Source organism: Lemur catta, chromosome 23, assembly GCF_020740605.2.
Source record: "Lemur catta isolate mLemCat1 chromosome 23, mLemCat1.pri, whole genome shotgun sequence".
Classification (NCBI taxonomy): Eukaryota; Metazoa; Chordata; class Mammalia; order Primates; family Lemuridae; genus Lemur; species Lemur catta.
In genome coordinates, this window is record NC_059150.1 from 27,087,916 (window position 1) to 27,105,659 (window position 17,744).

General features: G+C 35.3%; 1 protein-coding gene across 1 annotated transcript in view; it reads left to right on the plus strand.

Moving 5' to 3' along the window:
* Positions 1-17,744, plus strand: part of CDC73 (cell division cycle 73) — a 127,578-nt gene that overhangs the window by 67,643 nt on the left and 42,191 nt on the right. The window contains exon 11 of the mRNA XM_045536353.1: positions 16,329-16,386. Coding sequence (XP_045392309.1) covers positions 16,329-16,386 — 58 coding nt within the window. The remainder of the gene's footprint in view (positions 1-16,328; positions 16,387-17,744) is intronic.

Consider the following 17,744-nt stretch of genomic DNA (forward strand, 5'->3'; position numbering starts at 1 on the left):
CTGGTCTCGAACTCCTGACCTCGAGCGATCCACCCGTCTCGGCCTCCCAGAGGGCTAGGATTACAGGCGTGAGCCCCCACGCCCGGTCTTTCATTATGTCTTAATCATGTCTAAGACTTACATACTAAAATACATATTTTTATCATAAATTTCTTTTTAAAAATTTCTTCTTTGTATTAGTGTATTGATTTTTAAAAATGGATGTGTAGATTGATCATATCACCTTTGCATTTTATTTCAGGTACTTAGAGGGGGTCAGTGTAAAGTATTTTTTATATAAAGGGGTTGTATTAAATCTGAAAGGCCTGTGACAGCCACTGACTGGGTCAGCGTCTTTGAATAAATTATTTCAGATACTTTCCTCCCCACTCCCTGCAAAACCAACACATTGTTGGTATTTAAAAACTTTAACAGTATTAATTTATTACACAGTGTAACAAACGATTTGTAAATCTAAGTAGACATAAAATATTCAAACTTAAAACTCCATTAAAACTGCACAAAGCAGCATAGTTACCGAAAAATAAGTTATTTGTATCAGAAAATATTCCTTAATTTAATAGCTGTAGTAGATAAGAAAGTAAGTGTTGGAAGTACTTAAAAGGATGTTTTTCCCAAAGGGCTTCTTTGAAGAAAGAAGGGAGCGTTGAGTATACTTGATTCTAAATTCCTGTAGCTATCTTCAGTATAATTGTTTATGGTCTGATTGAAAATAGGGACTTTAGCATAAAGAAACTTTGCAAAGCAGAAAAGAGGCATGCAAAGGTTATAGGACATTGGAAAGGTCATATTTGATTGTTGGAGTTTTATCTCTGTGACCCCCTCCCAACCTTCTTGGACTTTGTAAGGGATTCACTTACATTTAGCAAATACATTGAGCAGTTTTTATATGCAGGTTACAGGGGGATGTGAAATTCAACACTAGGTTCCTTTCTTTTAAGAATTGATAGCCTTGATGGTTACATAGATCATTATGAAGATAGTAAAATAACTGGAAATAAATATTATACAGTTATTTAAATTTTTGCCTTCATGCACAAACTCTTGTGACATCTGTTATGATGGTGTCACCCAGATGTCACTAAATTTTGATACTTTTGGTGTTTCCAGTTGTACTTGGCTAGTATTACATTTTTATCCTTTTAATTTCTCATGAAGTTCCAATATTTTTAATCCCCTCTAAATGAGATTAGATCTCACAGAAAATACAGTTGCTGAGTTTTATTAAGCCAAAATAAAATGAATATTTTTATATTTGTTTGTATCCTCCATTTATCTCCTTGGTTATTTATAAATTAGTGTTATCTATGTCTTTTTCATTAATTTCTCATAGTTGACTTCTTTATATTTCCTTTCTGACTTTTCACAGAATTTATATTTATTAGTATCTCTAGAATTTATAATGTTCCAGAAAACACTTAAGTTGACTGTGTATGTGTGTTGAGTTCAGGTAGTTTAGTCTCTGTTTTAGTGTACCTTCCTCAGTCAATTTATTGAATCAGAGTAAATGTTTTCTTTTAAAGCTTACAATGTTGCTATTTCTCCTTCTACCTATATTACCAGTAACTGTTATTCTGTGATTCCCCAAACAACCAAATTAATACCAGATTTGAAAACACATACCCTTTGATATAAGGAGCTGGGCAGGGGAATATGTCTTTATTCACATAGCACAAAAGAAGAGCGAGTTTATGTGGCTATATCATTATAACATTTTCTTTGAAGAAACCCATATTGGGTTATGTCTTCACACTTGATCAGTTAATTGGACATTCAAGTTGTACTATAATGGCATTGTTCTTAGTGAAAAGGTATTACTTACATTAGAAAAGTGGAATTTCAGAGCAGAATTGGACCTCTGAGGTCATCTAAGAATCGATTTTCCTCATTTTACAGGTGATATAACTAAGACTCTAAGAGGTTGTGGTTTTCTCAGTGTTCCACACTTAATGTGGCAGAGCCAAAGCTAGAACCTAGATCTTGAGACAATGCCTCTAGTTACATCAGTGTTTTTTTTTCTTTTAGTTCATGGACCCATAAGTTACACAAATGATCCTGTGGACCATCTACCTTACCCACGTCTTTCTGCCACTATAAAAATAATTCTGCCAGTTTTAAGTGAAGGAAGATAGTGCTTTTATTAAACCTCAGAGAGATATATAAGAGAATTGTTCACTTGTGCCAGGAGATATGAGATCATTATAGACTTTGATATTAAAGGAAATCAATGCCCATTCTTTGAATTGTCACTTATTGCAGTTCTATGATAAAACATTTCAACTACATTCACATGAATGTCATTTTTTAATCAGATAAATAAATGAAAAAAAAAGACATTTTCCTATATGTAAGAGTACTTCTTTTAAAGATTTTGTAGTCTGTCTAACTCTTTTTCTCTCTTTTGATTAAAATTTTGTTTGCTATATTAGTCTGGGTTTTCCATACAAACAGAACCAATGGAATCTGTTTCTATATCTGTTTATAATTTGTGTAATAAATCTCTTTGTGTGTTGTATATATGTGTAAAGAGATTTAGTATATTAGTTATTAGTATGTATTAGTATGTTAGTAGGCTATATATAGTGTATATAAAGTGATTCATTATGAGGAATTGGATCCCACAGTTATAGAGACTACAGAGTCCCAGGATGTGTAGTCAGTAAGCTGAGAGTGATTCTCTCTTACTCTGCCTTTTTGTTTTATTCAGACCTTCAGTGAATTGGATGAGGCCTACCCACATTAGAGAGGGCCATCTGCTTTACTCAGGCTACTGATTCAAATGTTAATCTCATTCCCAAAACACCCCCACAGACACACCCAGAGTGTTTAACCAAATATCTGGGCACCCTACGGCCCAGTCAAGTTGACACATTAAAATTAATCATAGTAATTGTCTCCATTCATCTTATTGCCAGCTAGAAGAATGTACAACTGATTCAGTGACACATATAAAAACTGGCTCAGCATGCCAAACATTTTAGAATGTGTTTGGTGAATCTGTGGAGATAAGATTTTCATGATCCCCCTAATTCTTCTTCTAATTTTCATCAAAATTTACTTATAAATCTCTTTTTGTGCAATTTATTCACTTTTGAACGAGCTTAATTTTCAGTCAAGAAAGCATTCTAAAGATTGATGCATGGAAAACTGGTGTTAATTTAGGTTTTTAATTGATGAATATCTTGCTTTTTTGTTATGTTACTTACTAGCACTGTATATTCCAATTTTGTCTATGACTGTAAAGAAAATGAACATTATATTCCCAGGTCAAAGTTTTACTTACTGTGATTACATTTGGGTGTGAATGGAATTTTTCTTTTTCTTTCATTGAGATTAAAATATTTATTTTAGCCTAGGCTTTTTGTATTTCAGGTAGCAGAAACTCACTCAAGTCTGCTTAAATAAGAAAAAGAAATACATTGTAGTGCTATAGGAATATTTTATAGGACCCAAGACTGAGAAGTGTAACTTAGCCTTTAAAACAACACAGAAATTGGGAAACTATTAGGAGTCAAAGAAGCTTTTCTCTGTTTCCATCTGGTGTCACATGGTTACTTGTCACTTTGTCTGCATCTGTATAGAATAAGCTTTTTTTTTTTAATGAGACACATTCTTACTCTGTTGCCCAGGCTAGAGTGCCGTGGCGTCAGCCTAGCTCACAGCAACCTCAAACTCCTGGGCTCAAGTGATCCTCCTGCCTCAGCCTCCTGCGTAGCTGGGACTACAGGCATGTGTCACCATGCCCGGCTAATTTTTTCTGTATATATTCTTACTTGTCTATATCATTTCTTTCTATTTTTAGTAGAGATGGGGTCTCGCTCTTGCTCAGGCTGGCCTCAAACTCCTGAGCTCAAATGATCCACCTGCCTCGGCCTCCCAGAGTGTTAGGACAGTAAGCTTTCTGACTGTTTGTGTACATAGTCATCCTCATAGCTAGCAAGCCTACATATAACTGTAGTTCAGTTTGCTCAGCATATTTCAGTATGGATTTCAAACTTCCAGGGAGAGAAAATCTGACTGGGTAAGCTTAGTTCATATATTTGTCCCTTATGGGCACAAACACTTCTGAGAAAAGGGACCTCACACTCTGAGCAGATATCCCTCAGAGTCTACTACAATTTATAATTGGACTTTATTTATTCTTTTTTTTTTATTTCAGCTTATTATGGGGGTACAAAAGCTCAGGTTATATATATTGTCCATGTCCCGCCCATCCCCCTGAGTCAGAGCCTCAAGCGTGTCCATTCCCCAGACAGTGCGCCTGGCACTCACCATGTAGTCATACCTCCATCCCCTCCCCCCACCCCCCCACCTCCCCGAATCAGCACCTTCAAGCACGACCATTCCCCAGAGGGTGCACAACGCATTCATCATGTAGGCATACACCCATCCCCTCCCCCACCCCCCCCGCCTCAGTCTGATATCCAGTTGGTATCATTCCCCAATGTGCATTTAGGTGATGATCAGGGAAACCAACTTTCTGGTGAGTACATGTGATGCTTGTTTTTCCATTCTTGGGATACTTCACTTAATATAATGGGTTCCAACTCTCTCCAGGAGAACCAAAGAGATGTCTTATCACCGTTATTTCTTATAGCTGAGTAATACTCCATGGTATACATATACTACAATTTACTAATCCATTCGTGAATTGATGGGCATTTGGGTTGTTTCCACATCTTTGCAATTGTGAATTGTGCTGCTATAAACATTCGAGTGCAGGTGTCTTTTTTATAGAATGACTTTTGTTCTTCTGGGCAATAATGGGATTGCTGGATCAAATGGTAGGTCTACTTGAATCTGTTTAAGGTATCTCCGTATTGTTTTCCATAGGGGTTGCACTAGTTTTCAGTCCCACCAGCAGTGTATGAGTGTTCCTGTCTCTTCGCATCCACGCCAACATGTGTTGTTTTGGGACTTTTTGATAAAGGCCATTCTCACTGGAGTTAAGTGGTATCTCATTGTGGTTTTGATTTGCATTTCCCTGATGATTAGAGATGTTGAGCATTTTTTCATATGTTTGTTAACCATTTTTATATCTTCTTTTGAAAAATTTCTATTCATGTCCTTTGCCCACTTTTTGATAGGGTTCGATTTTTTCTTACTGATTTTCCTGAGTTCTAAATATATTCTTGTTATCAGTCCTTTATCTGATGTGTAGTATGCGAAAATTTTTTCCCATTCTGTAGGTTGTCTGTTTACTCTCATGACTGTTTCTTTGGCTGTGCAGAAGCTTTTTAATTTGATCAGGTCCCATTTATTTATTTTTGTTGTTGCTGTGATTGCCTTAGGGGTCTTCTTCATAAATTCTTTGCCTAGGCCAATGTCTGTAAGAATCTTTCCTACATTTTCTTCTAGAATTCTAATAGTTTCCCACCTAAGGTTTAAGTCTGTTATCCACTGTGATTTGATTTTTGTGAGAGGTGAAAGCTGTGGATCCTGTTTTAGTCTTCTACCTGTGGCTATCCAGTTTTCCCAGCACCATTTATTAAATAAGGAACCCTTTCCCCAGAGTATGTTTTTGTCTGCTTTGTCAAAGATTAATTAGATGGCTATATGAGGATGGTTTTATATTTGGATTTTCTGTTTTGTTCCACTGGTCTGTGTCCCTGCATTTGTGCCAATACCAAACAGTTTTAATAATCACAGCTTTGTAGTATAGTTTGAAGTCTGGCAAATTAATACCTCCCATTTTGTTTTTGTTGCTTAAAATTGCTTTTGCTAAACGGGGTCTTCTCAGGTTCCATACAAAGCGTAAAATTATTCTTTCTATATCTGTGAAAAATGATGTTGGTAATTTAATAGGGATTGCATTGAATCTGTAGATAACTTTGGGTAGTATGGACATTTTAACAATGTTGATTCTTCCGATCCACGAGCATGGTATGGTTTTCCACCTATTTACATGCTCTGCGATTTCCTTCCTCAGTGTTTCGTAGTTCTCCCTATAGAGGTCCTTTACCTCCTTAGTTAAATATATTCCTAGGTATTTTATTTTCTTTGTTGCTATTTTGAAGGGTATTGAGTCCTTAATTTGGTTCTCCATTTGACTGTTATTGGCATATATGAATGCCTCTGATTTGTGTGTATTGATTTTGTATCCTGAGACTTTACTGAATTCATTGATCAATTCCAGTAGTCTCTTGGTTGAATCCTTGGGGTTTTCTAGATATAACATCATATCATCAGCAGAGTGAGAGTTTGATTTCTTCTTTCCCTATTTGGACTCCCTTGATTCTGCTCTCTTGCCTGATAGCTCTTGCAAGGACTTCCAATACTATGTTACAAATAGACAATCTAATGAATAGACTCAAAGAGCTGAAGAAGGAAGAACAGACCGACCCCAAACCCAGCAGAAGGAGAGAAATTATTAAGATCAAATCGGAACTAAATGAAAAGGACAACAAACCAACCGTAAGGGAGATTAATAAAACAAAAAGTTGGTTCTTTGAAAAAATAAACAAGATTGGCACACCTCTGGCTAGACTAACCAAGAGCAGAAAAGAAAAAACTCTAATAACCTCCATCAGGAACAGGAAAGGAGAAATCACGACCGATGCCACAGAGATACATGATATCATCTATGAATTCTACAAAAATCTTTATGCACACCAATTGGAAAATGAGGAGGAAATGGACAAATTTTTAGAAACACACAGCCTTCCTAGGCTCAACCAGGAAGAAATAGAATTCCTGAATAGACCAATATCTAGATCTGAAATCGAAACAGCAATAAAAAACCTTCCCAAAAAGAAAAGCCCTGGACCAGATGGGTTCACACCTGAATTTTACCATACCAACAAAGAAGAACTAGTGCCTACATAAACTATTCTCCAATATCGAAAAGGATGGAATTCTCCCTAAGACATTTTACCAAGCCAACATAATTTTAATACCAAAACCAGGAAAGGATGCAACAAAAAAAGAAAATTACAGACCAATATCCCTTATGAAGATAGACGCAAAAATTCTCAATAAAATCCTAGCAAATCAAATCCAAGTGCTTATCAAAAAAATAATCCATCACGACCAAGTGGGCTTCATCCCAGAGATGCAGGGATGGTTTAACATACGCAAATCTATAAATGTAATTCACCACATAAATAGAAGCAAAAATAAAGATCATATGATCCTCTCAATAGATGCAGAAAAAGCATTTGACAAAATTCAACACCGTTTTATGATAAGAACACTTAACAAAATAGGCGTAGATGGGGCCTATCTAAAAATGATGCAAGCCATATATGACAGACCCACAGCCAACATCATACTGAATGAGGAAAAACTGAAAGCATTCCCACTTCGAACTGGAACCAGACAAGGCTGCCCACTGTCCCTATTACTTTTCAACATAGTATTTATTCTTTTAAGCATATTTTGTGCTTATTCTTTTTTTCTGTTTAAAAAAAATTTTGGTAAAACATATATAAAATTTATCATTTTAACCATTTTTAAGTTTATAATTCGGTGGCATTGACTACCTTCACAGTGTTGTGCAGCCATCACTGCTATTCATCTTGAGAACTTTTTATCATTCCAAGTTGAAACTGTGTACCCATTAACCAATAACTCCCCATTCCCATCTGCTTTTAGCTCCTGGTAACCACCTTTCTACTTTCTGTGTGTGAATTGGACTATTCTAGGTACCTCATATTAGTGGAATGATAGATTATTTGTCCTTTCATGTCGAGCTTATTTCATTTAGCATGTTTTCAGTCTTCATCCATGTTGTTGTATGTCTTAGAATTTTATTCCTTTTAAAGGCTAAATGACATTCCATTGTATGTATCTATTTTATTTTGTTTATCCATTCATCTGTCAATTTGACATTTGGGTTGTTTTCACTTTTTGGCTATTGTGACTAATACTGCTATGAACTTGGTCCTTGCTTTCAGTTTTTTGGATATGTACTTAAGCAGAATTGCTGGATCATGTGATAATTCTTTAAGTTTTTGAGGTACTGTTTGGCAGTACCATTTTTATATTCCTACCAGCCATGCACAAGAATTTCAATTTCTCTATATTCTTATCTATGCTTATTTTGTGGTTTTTTTTTTGTGGTTGATGTTCTTTTATTTTATTACTGTATTTTGATAGTAACCATCCTAGTGAGTTTGAAGTGGTGTCTTATGGTTTTTGATTTGCTTTTCCCTAGCGATTACTGAGGTGTCCAGCATATTTTCATGTGCTTATTGGCTGTCGGTATATCTTCTGTGGAGAAATGTCTGTTTAAGTCCTTTGCCCATTTTTAAATTGGCTGGTTTATTTTGTTATTGAGTTGTGGGAGTTCTTTGTATAGTCTAGATATTAATTTCTTATCAGATGTTTGATTTGCAAATCTTCCCATTTTGTGAGTTGCATTTTCACTGTGTTGATAATGTCTTTTGCATAGAAGTTTTAAATTTTGATGAAGTCCTGTTTATTCTTTCTTTTGTTACCTGTACTTTTGGTTTCATATCCAAGGAATTAATGCCAAATCTGGTGTCATAAAGTTTTTCTTCTCTGTTTCTTCTAAGAGTTTTATAGTTTTAGCATTTATATTTAAGCCTTTGATCCATTTGAGTTAGTTCTTGTATATGATATAATGTAAACTAATGGTCCACTTTTGTTCTTTTGTGTGTGGATATCCAGTACCCTCAAAGTCTTTTCATTTGTTGAAGAGACTTGTCCTTTCCTCATTGATAAGAAAAGGTCTTGGCACCCTTGTCAAAAATTAGTTGACCATATATGCAAGAGTTTATTTCTGGGCTTTCTTTCTGTTCCATTGATCAATATGTTTGTCTTCATGCCAGTACCACACTGTGTTGATTATTATAGTTTTGTAGTAAGTTATGAAATCTGGAAGTTTCAGTCCTCCAACTTTGATCTTTTTCAAGATTAGTTTGGCTATTTTGGGTCTCTTGAGATTCCATGTGAATTTTAGGATGGATTTTTCTTTTTTTGTAAAAATGTTGGTATTTTGATAGGGATTGTGTTGAATCTATAAGTTGTTTCAGGGAAATCTTAATTTAGCCTATGAGCAGAGATTTTTTTTTTCATTTATTTGTATCTTCAATTTCTTTCAAGTCTTTTGCATTCTTTGTTAAATTTTTTCTGAAGTATTTTATTCTTTTTAATGCCTTGTAAATGGAATTGTTTTCTTTCTTTCTTTCTTTCTTTTTTTTTTTTTTGAGACACAGTCTCACTCTGTTGCCTGGGCTAGAGTGCCGTGGCGTCAGCCTAGCTCATAGCAACCTAAAACTCCTGGGCTTATGCGATCCTACTGTCTCAGCCTCCTGAGTAGCTGGGACTACAGGCATGCGCCACCATGCCCAGCTAATTTTTTCTATATATATATTTTTAGTTGGCCAGCTAATTTCTTTCTATTTTTAGTAGAGACGGGGTCTCGCTCTTGCTCAGGCTGGTCTCGAACTCCTGAGCTCAAATGATCCACCTGCCTCGGCCTCCCAGAATGCTAGGATTACAGGCGTGAGCCACCACGCCTGGCCTGTTCTTTTAATGTGTTCTTAAATTTGGTTTGCCACCACGCCCCGCCAAATTAGTGTCTTATAAAAGGGCTGGAGCTAACTTGCTTAGGCCCTTTGTTGCCCTTCTACCTTCTGCCATGTTAGGACACGTGCTCATCCCCTGCAAAGGATGCAACGACAGGGACCATCTTGGAACCAGAGGGAACTACTCTTACCAGACGCCAGACCTGCTCATGCCTTGATCTTGGACTTCCCAATCTTCAGAATTATGAGAAATACATTTGTATTATTTATAAATTTCCCAGTCTGTAGTATTTTGTTGTAGTAGCACAAATGGACTAAGATATGAGCGATTTGATAGAGGTACATACGGAATACTGAAAGGTCACAAGGGAGGAACATTTGAGTTATGGGAAGAGAGAATGAGGAAGGATAGAAAGTAAAGTTTGCTGAGGGAATTCTTCAAACCAGAGGTAATGAGGTGTAGTATTTAGAAGCATAGGCTTTGGAATAAAAAGGGCTCAAATTTGTTCTGCTACTATTAGCCATGTGACCTGGGGCAAGTCACTTGGCTTTTTCAGCTTAAATTTTCTTATCTATAAAATAGATATATTATCTACCTTAATCAGTTTGTTTTGGGGTTGGGTGATAGAGAGAACGTGGCCCAGCCATTTAAATAGTTACATCTTTGGAGAGAGTTGCTGGGCATAGGCAAGGAAATGGATTATTTATTTTCAAATTCCAGAGCCTCTTATGTTTAAAGGGAAAGAAGTGCAATGCTTTCTGAATATGTGAAGTATTTTCTGTGTTAGCAAACATTGTGTTCATATGCCTCCAGGTTATAACAAGTCTGAAAAAAAGATTGTGCTTACTATTTGTGTTGAAGTGTTTTGGTTCTGAAATCCTTTGTGTTTCTTACCCTCAATTTGTCCCCAGAGTTGCTACAACAGGTTTTCCAAAATACTCTTAAAAAAAAAAAAAAAAAGACCTATTCAGCGTATTATACTTAGAAATTCACATGCTTATTTAAACATCCTTATATTTGGGAATTCTAATTATCAAATTCACATTTCATAGGAATAAGTTACTTTTTCAATAAAGGCAAAGGCATATACAAGGGTATAGTTCATATTTATGTAATTTTTAAAACATGTGACTTTTGCTCATTAATACAAGTCAGAAAAGTAGATTATAAATTCCTAAAGTCTGCATGTATATTCTGTGTATTTTCTTCATTAAGAGTTTTCAGTATTTCACTGTTTCATGTAAACAGAACTTTTCAAAATTAACTAAATATATAGTATATTCTTTTTCATACTGACACTACAAATATTTTTTTCTTATGGTATTAGATATTTTTTCCTACTTGTTTAAGCAACAGATACTAGTATTTTGTCTCCCAGTACCAGAAGATTTTAGATTATCTTGTTTGCTAAAATAAGGCAAGCAAGGATTGCTTGTAAACAGCATACTTTGTTTTGTCTTGTTATGCTTGGCAAATATGATTCTATCACTATTTTCCCCTTCCATTTTAATTCAGTTATTTCTTTTTCAGAATGCTTCAAATCTTGGTGAAATTGTAATGCTCCTGATTTTTCAAGAGAAAAGCAAGTTTTCCTCTCCAGTTAACACAAGTTGTCAGCTCTTTTGGTTGTTTTGTGCTGATACCTTTCTTTTCCTGGCTGGGTAGTATTTTTTTCCCCAATCCAGATATCTTTAAAATATAACTGTCAGTCTATTCTATGTTACTGCCAAGTTATTATTCCTATTTCTTAATACATGCTAGATACACTGCTGTGTAGCCTTTGAAAAACTATTTCACTTTTGTCTCTTCATCTTTAGAGTGGAGGGGAGTGGGACTGTGTTGTGTGTTTCTGAGGTGTCCCTTATGCAGTGAATTCTACAACTTTATTTCAAGATAATGGAAATCAGAGTAGAATGTGCTTTTAGCTCTTCGGTAGTGTTAGCTAGGGCATCCTAGCAATGGCTATAAACTAATGGCATGATAAGTAAGGATCTTCCCAATTTTCTTTCAAAAACCTCGTTGTGTGCTGTTGTGTCATGGCCGTATAACTGTGTGTGTATGTGTGTACTAACTCACAAACTGAGGAAAGTGCTGCTGCTATAAGGACTTTGACAACTCAAATTTTCAGTAAATCTAAGAAGACAATTAGATAAAATGTTTTCTGTGACAACTGACAGAGATTTGTCTCAGCCTATTGAGAGCAGAAAAGATGTACGTGGGTGTGTAGAGTGATGAGATGGGGAGTTTTAATGGCTCATATAATCAAGAATGGTTTGGGGTAAAGTAGGCCTTGCAGGGCACTAGAACTGCCCAGTGGGTAATAGGTTATTAAATATGAAATGTCTGATTTTGAATAAAAAATGTGGTTTATTATATTTCAAATAAGAAGCAGTACAATTAATCAAAGTATGTGCCTAAACTACCGACACAGTTTTGCCATCTTAACAGGGGCTTTTTTATGCCAGCAGCAAAGAAGCCTGGAGAGCGAATGGCAATGAAATTACGAAAGGCACTTTCCACAGCTTTTTGAGAATTGATTATCTTTCCTTGCAAGAAGTGGTCCAAAGCTTGGAAGAAGTGGTAGGCAGTTGGTGCGAGGTCTGGTAAATACAGTGTATGGCAGTTTCCACGTCTAGCTGCTCTAGTTTGAGCAACGTTGTTTGTGTGACATGTGGTTGAGCGTTATCTTGCAAGAGGATTGGCCTGTCTCTACTGACCTATCTCGGCTGCTTAATCATGAGCATCCTCATCATTTCATCCAGGTGGTGAATTTGCTATAATCAGTTGACCAGGTTTCATGAAGCTGTAGGGGATAATACTAGTGCTGGACCACTAAACCAACACTTTTAGCTTTTTTTGCTGAATATTTGGTTTTGAACTGTGTTTTGGCACTTCATCTTTATCCAGCTATTGTGCTGAACACTTGCGATTATCAAAAAGACCCCATTTTTTATCACATGTAACAATATGGTATGGAATATTTCGCCTTTATGTTATGACAGCAAAGGAAGCCAAGCTTTGAGATGTCTCTCGTAACACTTGTTTAATTCGTGTGGAAGCCATCTATCTAGCTTCTTTACCTTGCCGACAACCTGTTTCAAATGGTCCAATATTGTTGGAATGGTAGTGTCAAACCTTGATGCTAATTCATGCATAGTTTGAAATGGATTCACTTCCACTACAGCTTTCAGCTCATCATTATCCTCCTTGGTCTCAGGTCACCCACGTGGCTCATTTTCAAGATTAAAATCACCAGGATGGAACTTCTCAAACCATTGATGTACTATGCACTCATTAGCCACATGCTTCCCAAACACTTCGTTGATATTTCGAATTGTCTGCACTGCATTGGTTCCAGAATGGAACTCACATTCAAAAATAGTATGAATTTTTTACTTATCCATGGGTTCACAAAAATTACTTTAAAAAAATTTGAAAGATAATCAGAAGCCAACATATGCATTTGAAAGAATGAGGATTTACCTTCACAATAAGAAAACCCAAGAAGTGTCAAAGTGAAATGTCAGAGATATCAACTGTCAAATTTAGTACTTAAGGAAATTGGACATCCCATACTTAATAACCTAATATAAGGGGTGTTGTATTCCACCTCTTCTCTTGCATTTTAGCTTCATTCTCTCCTTCTGCCAGTAAATTTTTCTCTATGAGTGAAGGGAGATATGATCATCAGTTATTCTAGGCTTATCTCCTTATAGCCTTGTGGCGAATGAGCCCTACCACCAAGCTCTAGTTCATAAAAAAGTAATCCGAGGGACGAAGGACACTTCATTGGCCTAGGCTGTAACATGTGCCTTCCCCAGTGACCAGGCAATAGGATTTATTGCCAGAAAGGAGTGGTTGGGTCATCAAGCAAAGATTGCTTACTAGACAAACAGAAAATACCCATTATTGGTATTTAAAGGGATCAAGTTTTTTAAAAATAATTTATTTATTTTTTTATTTCAGCATATTATGGCGGTATAAATGTTTAGGTTACATATATTGCCCTCCTCCTCCCCCCCCTCCCCGAGTCAGAGCTTTAAGCGTGTCTGTCCCCCAGATGGTGCACATCATCCTCATTATGTATGTATACACCCATTCCCCCCCTCCCCCCTCCCATCTGCCCGATGCCCGATGAATGTTATTCCTGTATGTGCACTTAGGTGTTGATCAGTTAAAACCAATTTGATAGTGAGTACATGTGGTGCTTGTTTTTCCATTTTTGTGATACTTCACTTAGAAGAATGGGCTCCGGCTCTATCCAGGATAATACAAGAGGTGCTAGATCACCATTGTTCTTTGTGGCTGAGTAGAACTCCATGGTATACATATACCACATTTTATTAATCCACTGATGTATTGATGGGCACTTGGGTTGTTTCCACATCTTTGCAATTGTGAATCATGCTGCTATAAACATTCTAGTGCAGATGTCTTTTTTATAGAGTGTCTTTTGTTCTTTTGGGTAGATGCCCAGTAATGGGATTGCTGGATCAAATGGTAGGTCTACTTGTATCTCTTTAAGGTGTCTCCATATTGCTTTCCACAGAGGTTGCACTAGTTTGCAGTCCCACCAGCAGGGTATGAGTGTTCCCGTCTCTCCGCATCCACGCCAGCATTTATTATTTTGTGACTTTTTAATAAAGGCCAGTCTCACTGGAGATCAGTGATATCTCATTGTGGTTTTGATTTGCATTTAAGGGATCAAGTTTTGAGCTTATTCAAAAGTATACAAAAATTCTTAAGGGTTGTAATTTGTAATGAAAAAGGTTTTTTTTTTTTTACATTACTTACATATGCTTGCACCTTTTGCCTGACTCGTGTTATAAAAGCCATATTCTTTGGTCATATATCAATATTATATGTATATTTTAGTAGTCAGGTGGATCATTTTTGGTTTGTGTAGTTCTCTTTATATGCACATAATGCTGTATTCTGGTGATTTTGAATTTAGTCTGCTCTATTCCAAAATAAGAAGGTCTTTGATTTGGTTCTATCCAGATTTACAGTTAAATGTGGACAGAAGATGTCTGCGTATGTGTTTGTCCATTGTTCTTCTTGTCTTATTTCCTTTATTTTACCTCTCTTTATATTTGCAATTAGACCATACTCCAGGAGACAGTATTTATTATACATATTAGAATAGATAAGTAATACGATTAAAGTTCACTGTATTATTTTACTATAATGTCTAGTTGATTTCTCTTTATGCAGGAACTTGGGATAAGAAGCTAACATTTCTTTAGTTGGATTCCTATTTAATGATTATTCCTTGGTTTTTGATTTTTAAAAATCTAGATACAGTTCAGTTCAACCAACCTGTGTTGAGTGCCTACTATGCTCTGGGCATTGGGGTTACATGTCCTCAACATGAATTTAGAAACAAATACAGTCAGAAAATTTCCTCACATTATAGTGATATTAAATATTTGATATGCTCTCCACCTTAATTATGACTCACCTTTTCTTATGTTTAAATTCTTTTACTTTGGAGAAAGATGTCTGTATTTTAAGTGAGGTTGATGAATTTTTACAAACAATACATGCATGAAACCAGCACACAGAATGGCTCAATATTAAATATAGCAGTATATAACTAAATGCATAATAATGAGAATATTGGAAAAAATATTTTACAGTTCTCAGGTGCTTTTTATTTATTTTTATTTATTTTATTTTTAACTTCAGGGAGTTTTTGCTAGTTGCCACTGTGGCTGTTTATTGTTTCCTCTAATAAAGAATAGTTTGTGTGACATTCTAACTGAATGCTAGGAATACCTAAGCACTGTATTTGCTTCTAAATTGAAGTGAAAGTATTTTTTTCTGCTGGTACTAATTCTTATAGTCATTTATTTTAGAAATATACTGTGGGGAAATGATTTTACTATGTAAAGTCTCAAATTTTTGACAGGAAGGTAGTATAATTACAATAAATATTATTTAGCAGTATTTCCTTGGAAATGTTTCCTATGATGCTGATACTGATTTTATTATTATGGACTCATGTAACTCCCTGATATTCATCAAATTTCCTTCTGTTAAGTACAACTAGAGTAAAATCTTTATGAATTCATAGTCGTTAAAAAATTTTCATATGCAGCTTTCTTTAAAGAAAAATGTGTTACTAAAAATTAGTGTGAATGATAGAAACTATTGCACTAATGACAGACTTTTTGCGTATCTTAAGCATTTCAGAGGCATCTGTTCCTGGGTATAATTGATGTACTTCAACATTTAGCATATTTCCTTGTACATATTACATGCTCAGTAATTAGTTGAGATTTGTTACTTAGTTTTTAAGATACTCTCATCTGCTCTTAATTCAAATGTAACAAATCTCATATTTATAAATGTGATTTTTTTTATTTTATAGGCATTTATTTGAAATGCTTGTGTTTTTTTCATACACTCCAAAGTAACATTGTTTAGATTTTTCTAACATAAGATTATGTATCATTTATTCATTTTGATATGGTTTAAGGAAAAAAGATTGACTTGATTTTAAAACAGGTGATGACATTTTTGAGAATATTAAAATTGTCACCGATTAAGCAGATCATTAAAAAAATTACATTCTTACAGTTAACTATGTTAACTATTTAAATTTATTTTTCCACTAAATATCTCTGTTACTGTCTCGTGACTAATAGCATAACAGATAGGGAGAGTTTTTTTTTTTTTTAAACAACTCAGGGTCATAATACGTTCAGTGGAGTAACTGAGTGAGAGAAGCAGAAAGAGAGTGAGAGATAAGAGATTTCTTTACAGTAATTAAAGTGTTGAACTGTTATGTAAAGGAACCTTGATGTCATATATCGATTTTCATTCTTTTAAAGGAGGGCGCCTCTGCCCGGAAGACGCAGACCCCTGCAGCCCAGCCAGTGCCGAGACCAGGTAAAAATGGAAAACGTTGGTTTTTGTTTTTTTCAAATGATTATAACAGTGACCCCCTTTTTTGGTATGTATAATACTTTGAAGAAATTGAAATTTTACTTAAAATACATTGAAAAGTTATTTTTCTTCAGACTGTCAATATTGTTTAAGCAGATCTCAAAACTGTGATAATGTACATAAAATGCTGTTAAACTTCAGTCAACACCATTAATAAAACTTTATATTCTTAGAAAAACATAAAGAAGTTAAAATGAAAACCATGTTGAATTACTTATTTTCCTGTAGTGCATTAACAGCTCAACTGGATTTTGTAATATTCTTTAGTATAATAATATTTTCCCTAATTTGATTCAGAGATCCTTGATAAAATAGATTATAAAACACTGTGCTTTTGAATAATGAAGTTATAGCATAAGAACATTTATTTGACTAAATCAGTATAGTTGAAGAGTTAAAATTTTTAAGAAAATGTTTTTGTTTTGGTTAAGACTTTTTAAAGATGTTTTAATAGGCTGTTTATGTGTATTCATCCTCTCACCAATTCCCTGTCCTAGTTCCATGAAAGTACATGCAGATGTGAATTTTTCCCAACAAAAGCACAGAATTATAATTTCAATAGACTGATACGCTCCTTTGATGCTTGCAATTTCAGATATCTGTGTTATTGAGTACATAAAATTCTGTACTATTTTTTAAAAATGTGTTAAACAATGGTAGTATTAAAGTTATTATGGAAAGATTTTCCTCCCTCTTTCTAGCACCTAAAAAGATTGATCTTTATAGATGCATGTAGATACCAACACTGTATTTGTTTGAGGTCTTTTGAGCTTGATTTTGGGTTTGGTGTTTGTTTTATTTTTACATTTAGCATAATTTTGGTGTGATGCCATACCACCTTTTTTTTTTTTTAAATCCCATCAGTGCTGTTGAAAGTGAATATGAAGAAAGTAAAGAATAGGAAAGGCACAGGCAAGAATTCAACTGGGCAGTCTTCCCCATAAATTCGACATTTGGCGGTATCAGTAGTGCAGATTTGGAATGGTTTTTTCTTTGTTTTTTGAGAAGGAAAGAGGAATTTTTTAATTTGCTGGCAAATGCAGAGGTTCGAGGACTCCTGCCTCAAAAGTACCAGTGTCCTTGGATATCTTTTCATTCACAGTATGTTTGCACACAGGCAAATTCTACAATTATGTAGTTTATAAATATTATTTCTGAAAGCACTTCAAAAGTATGGTATTGGCCGGGCGCGGTGGCTCACGCCTGTAATCCTAGCGCTCTGGGAGGCCGAGGCGGGCGGATCGCTGGAGGTCAGGAGTTCGAGACCAGCCTGAGCAAGAGTGAGACCCCGTCTCTACTAA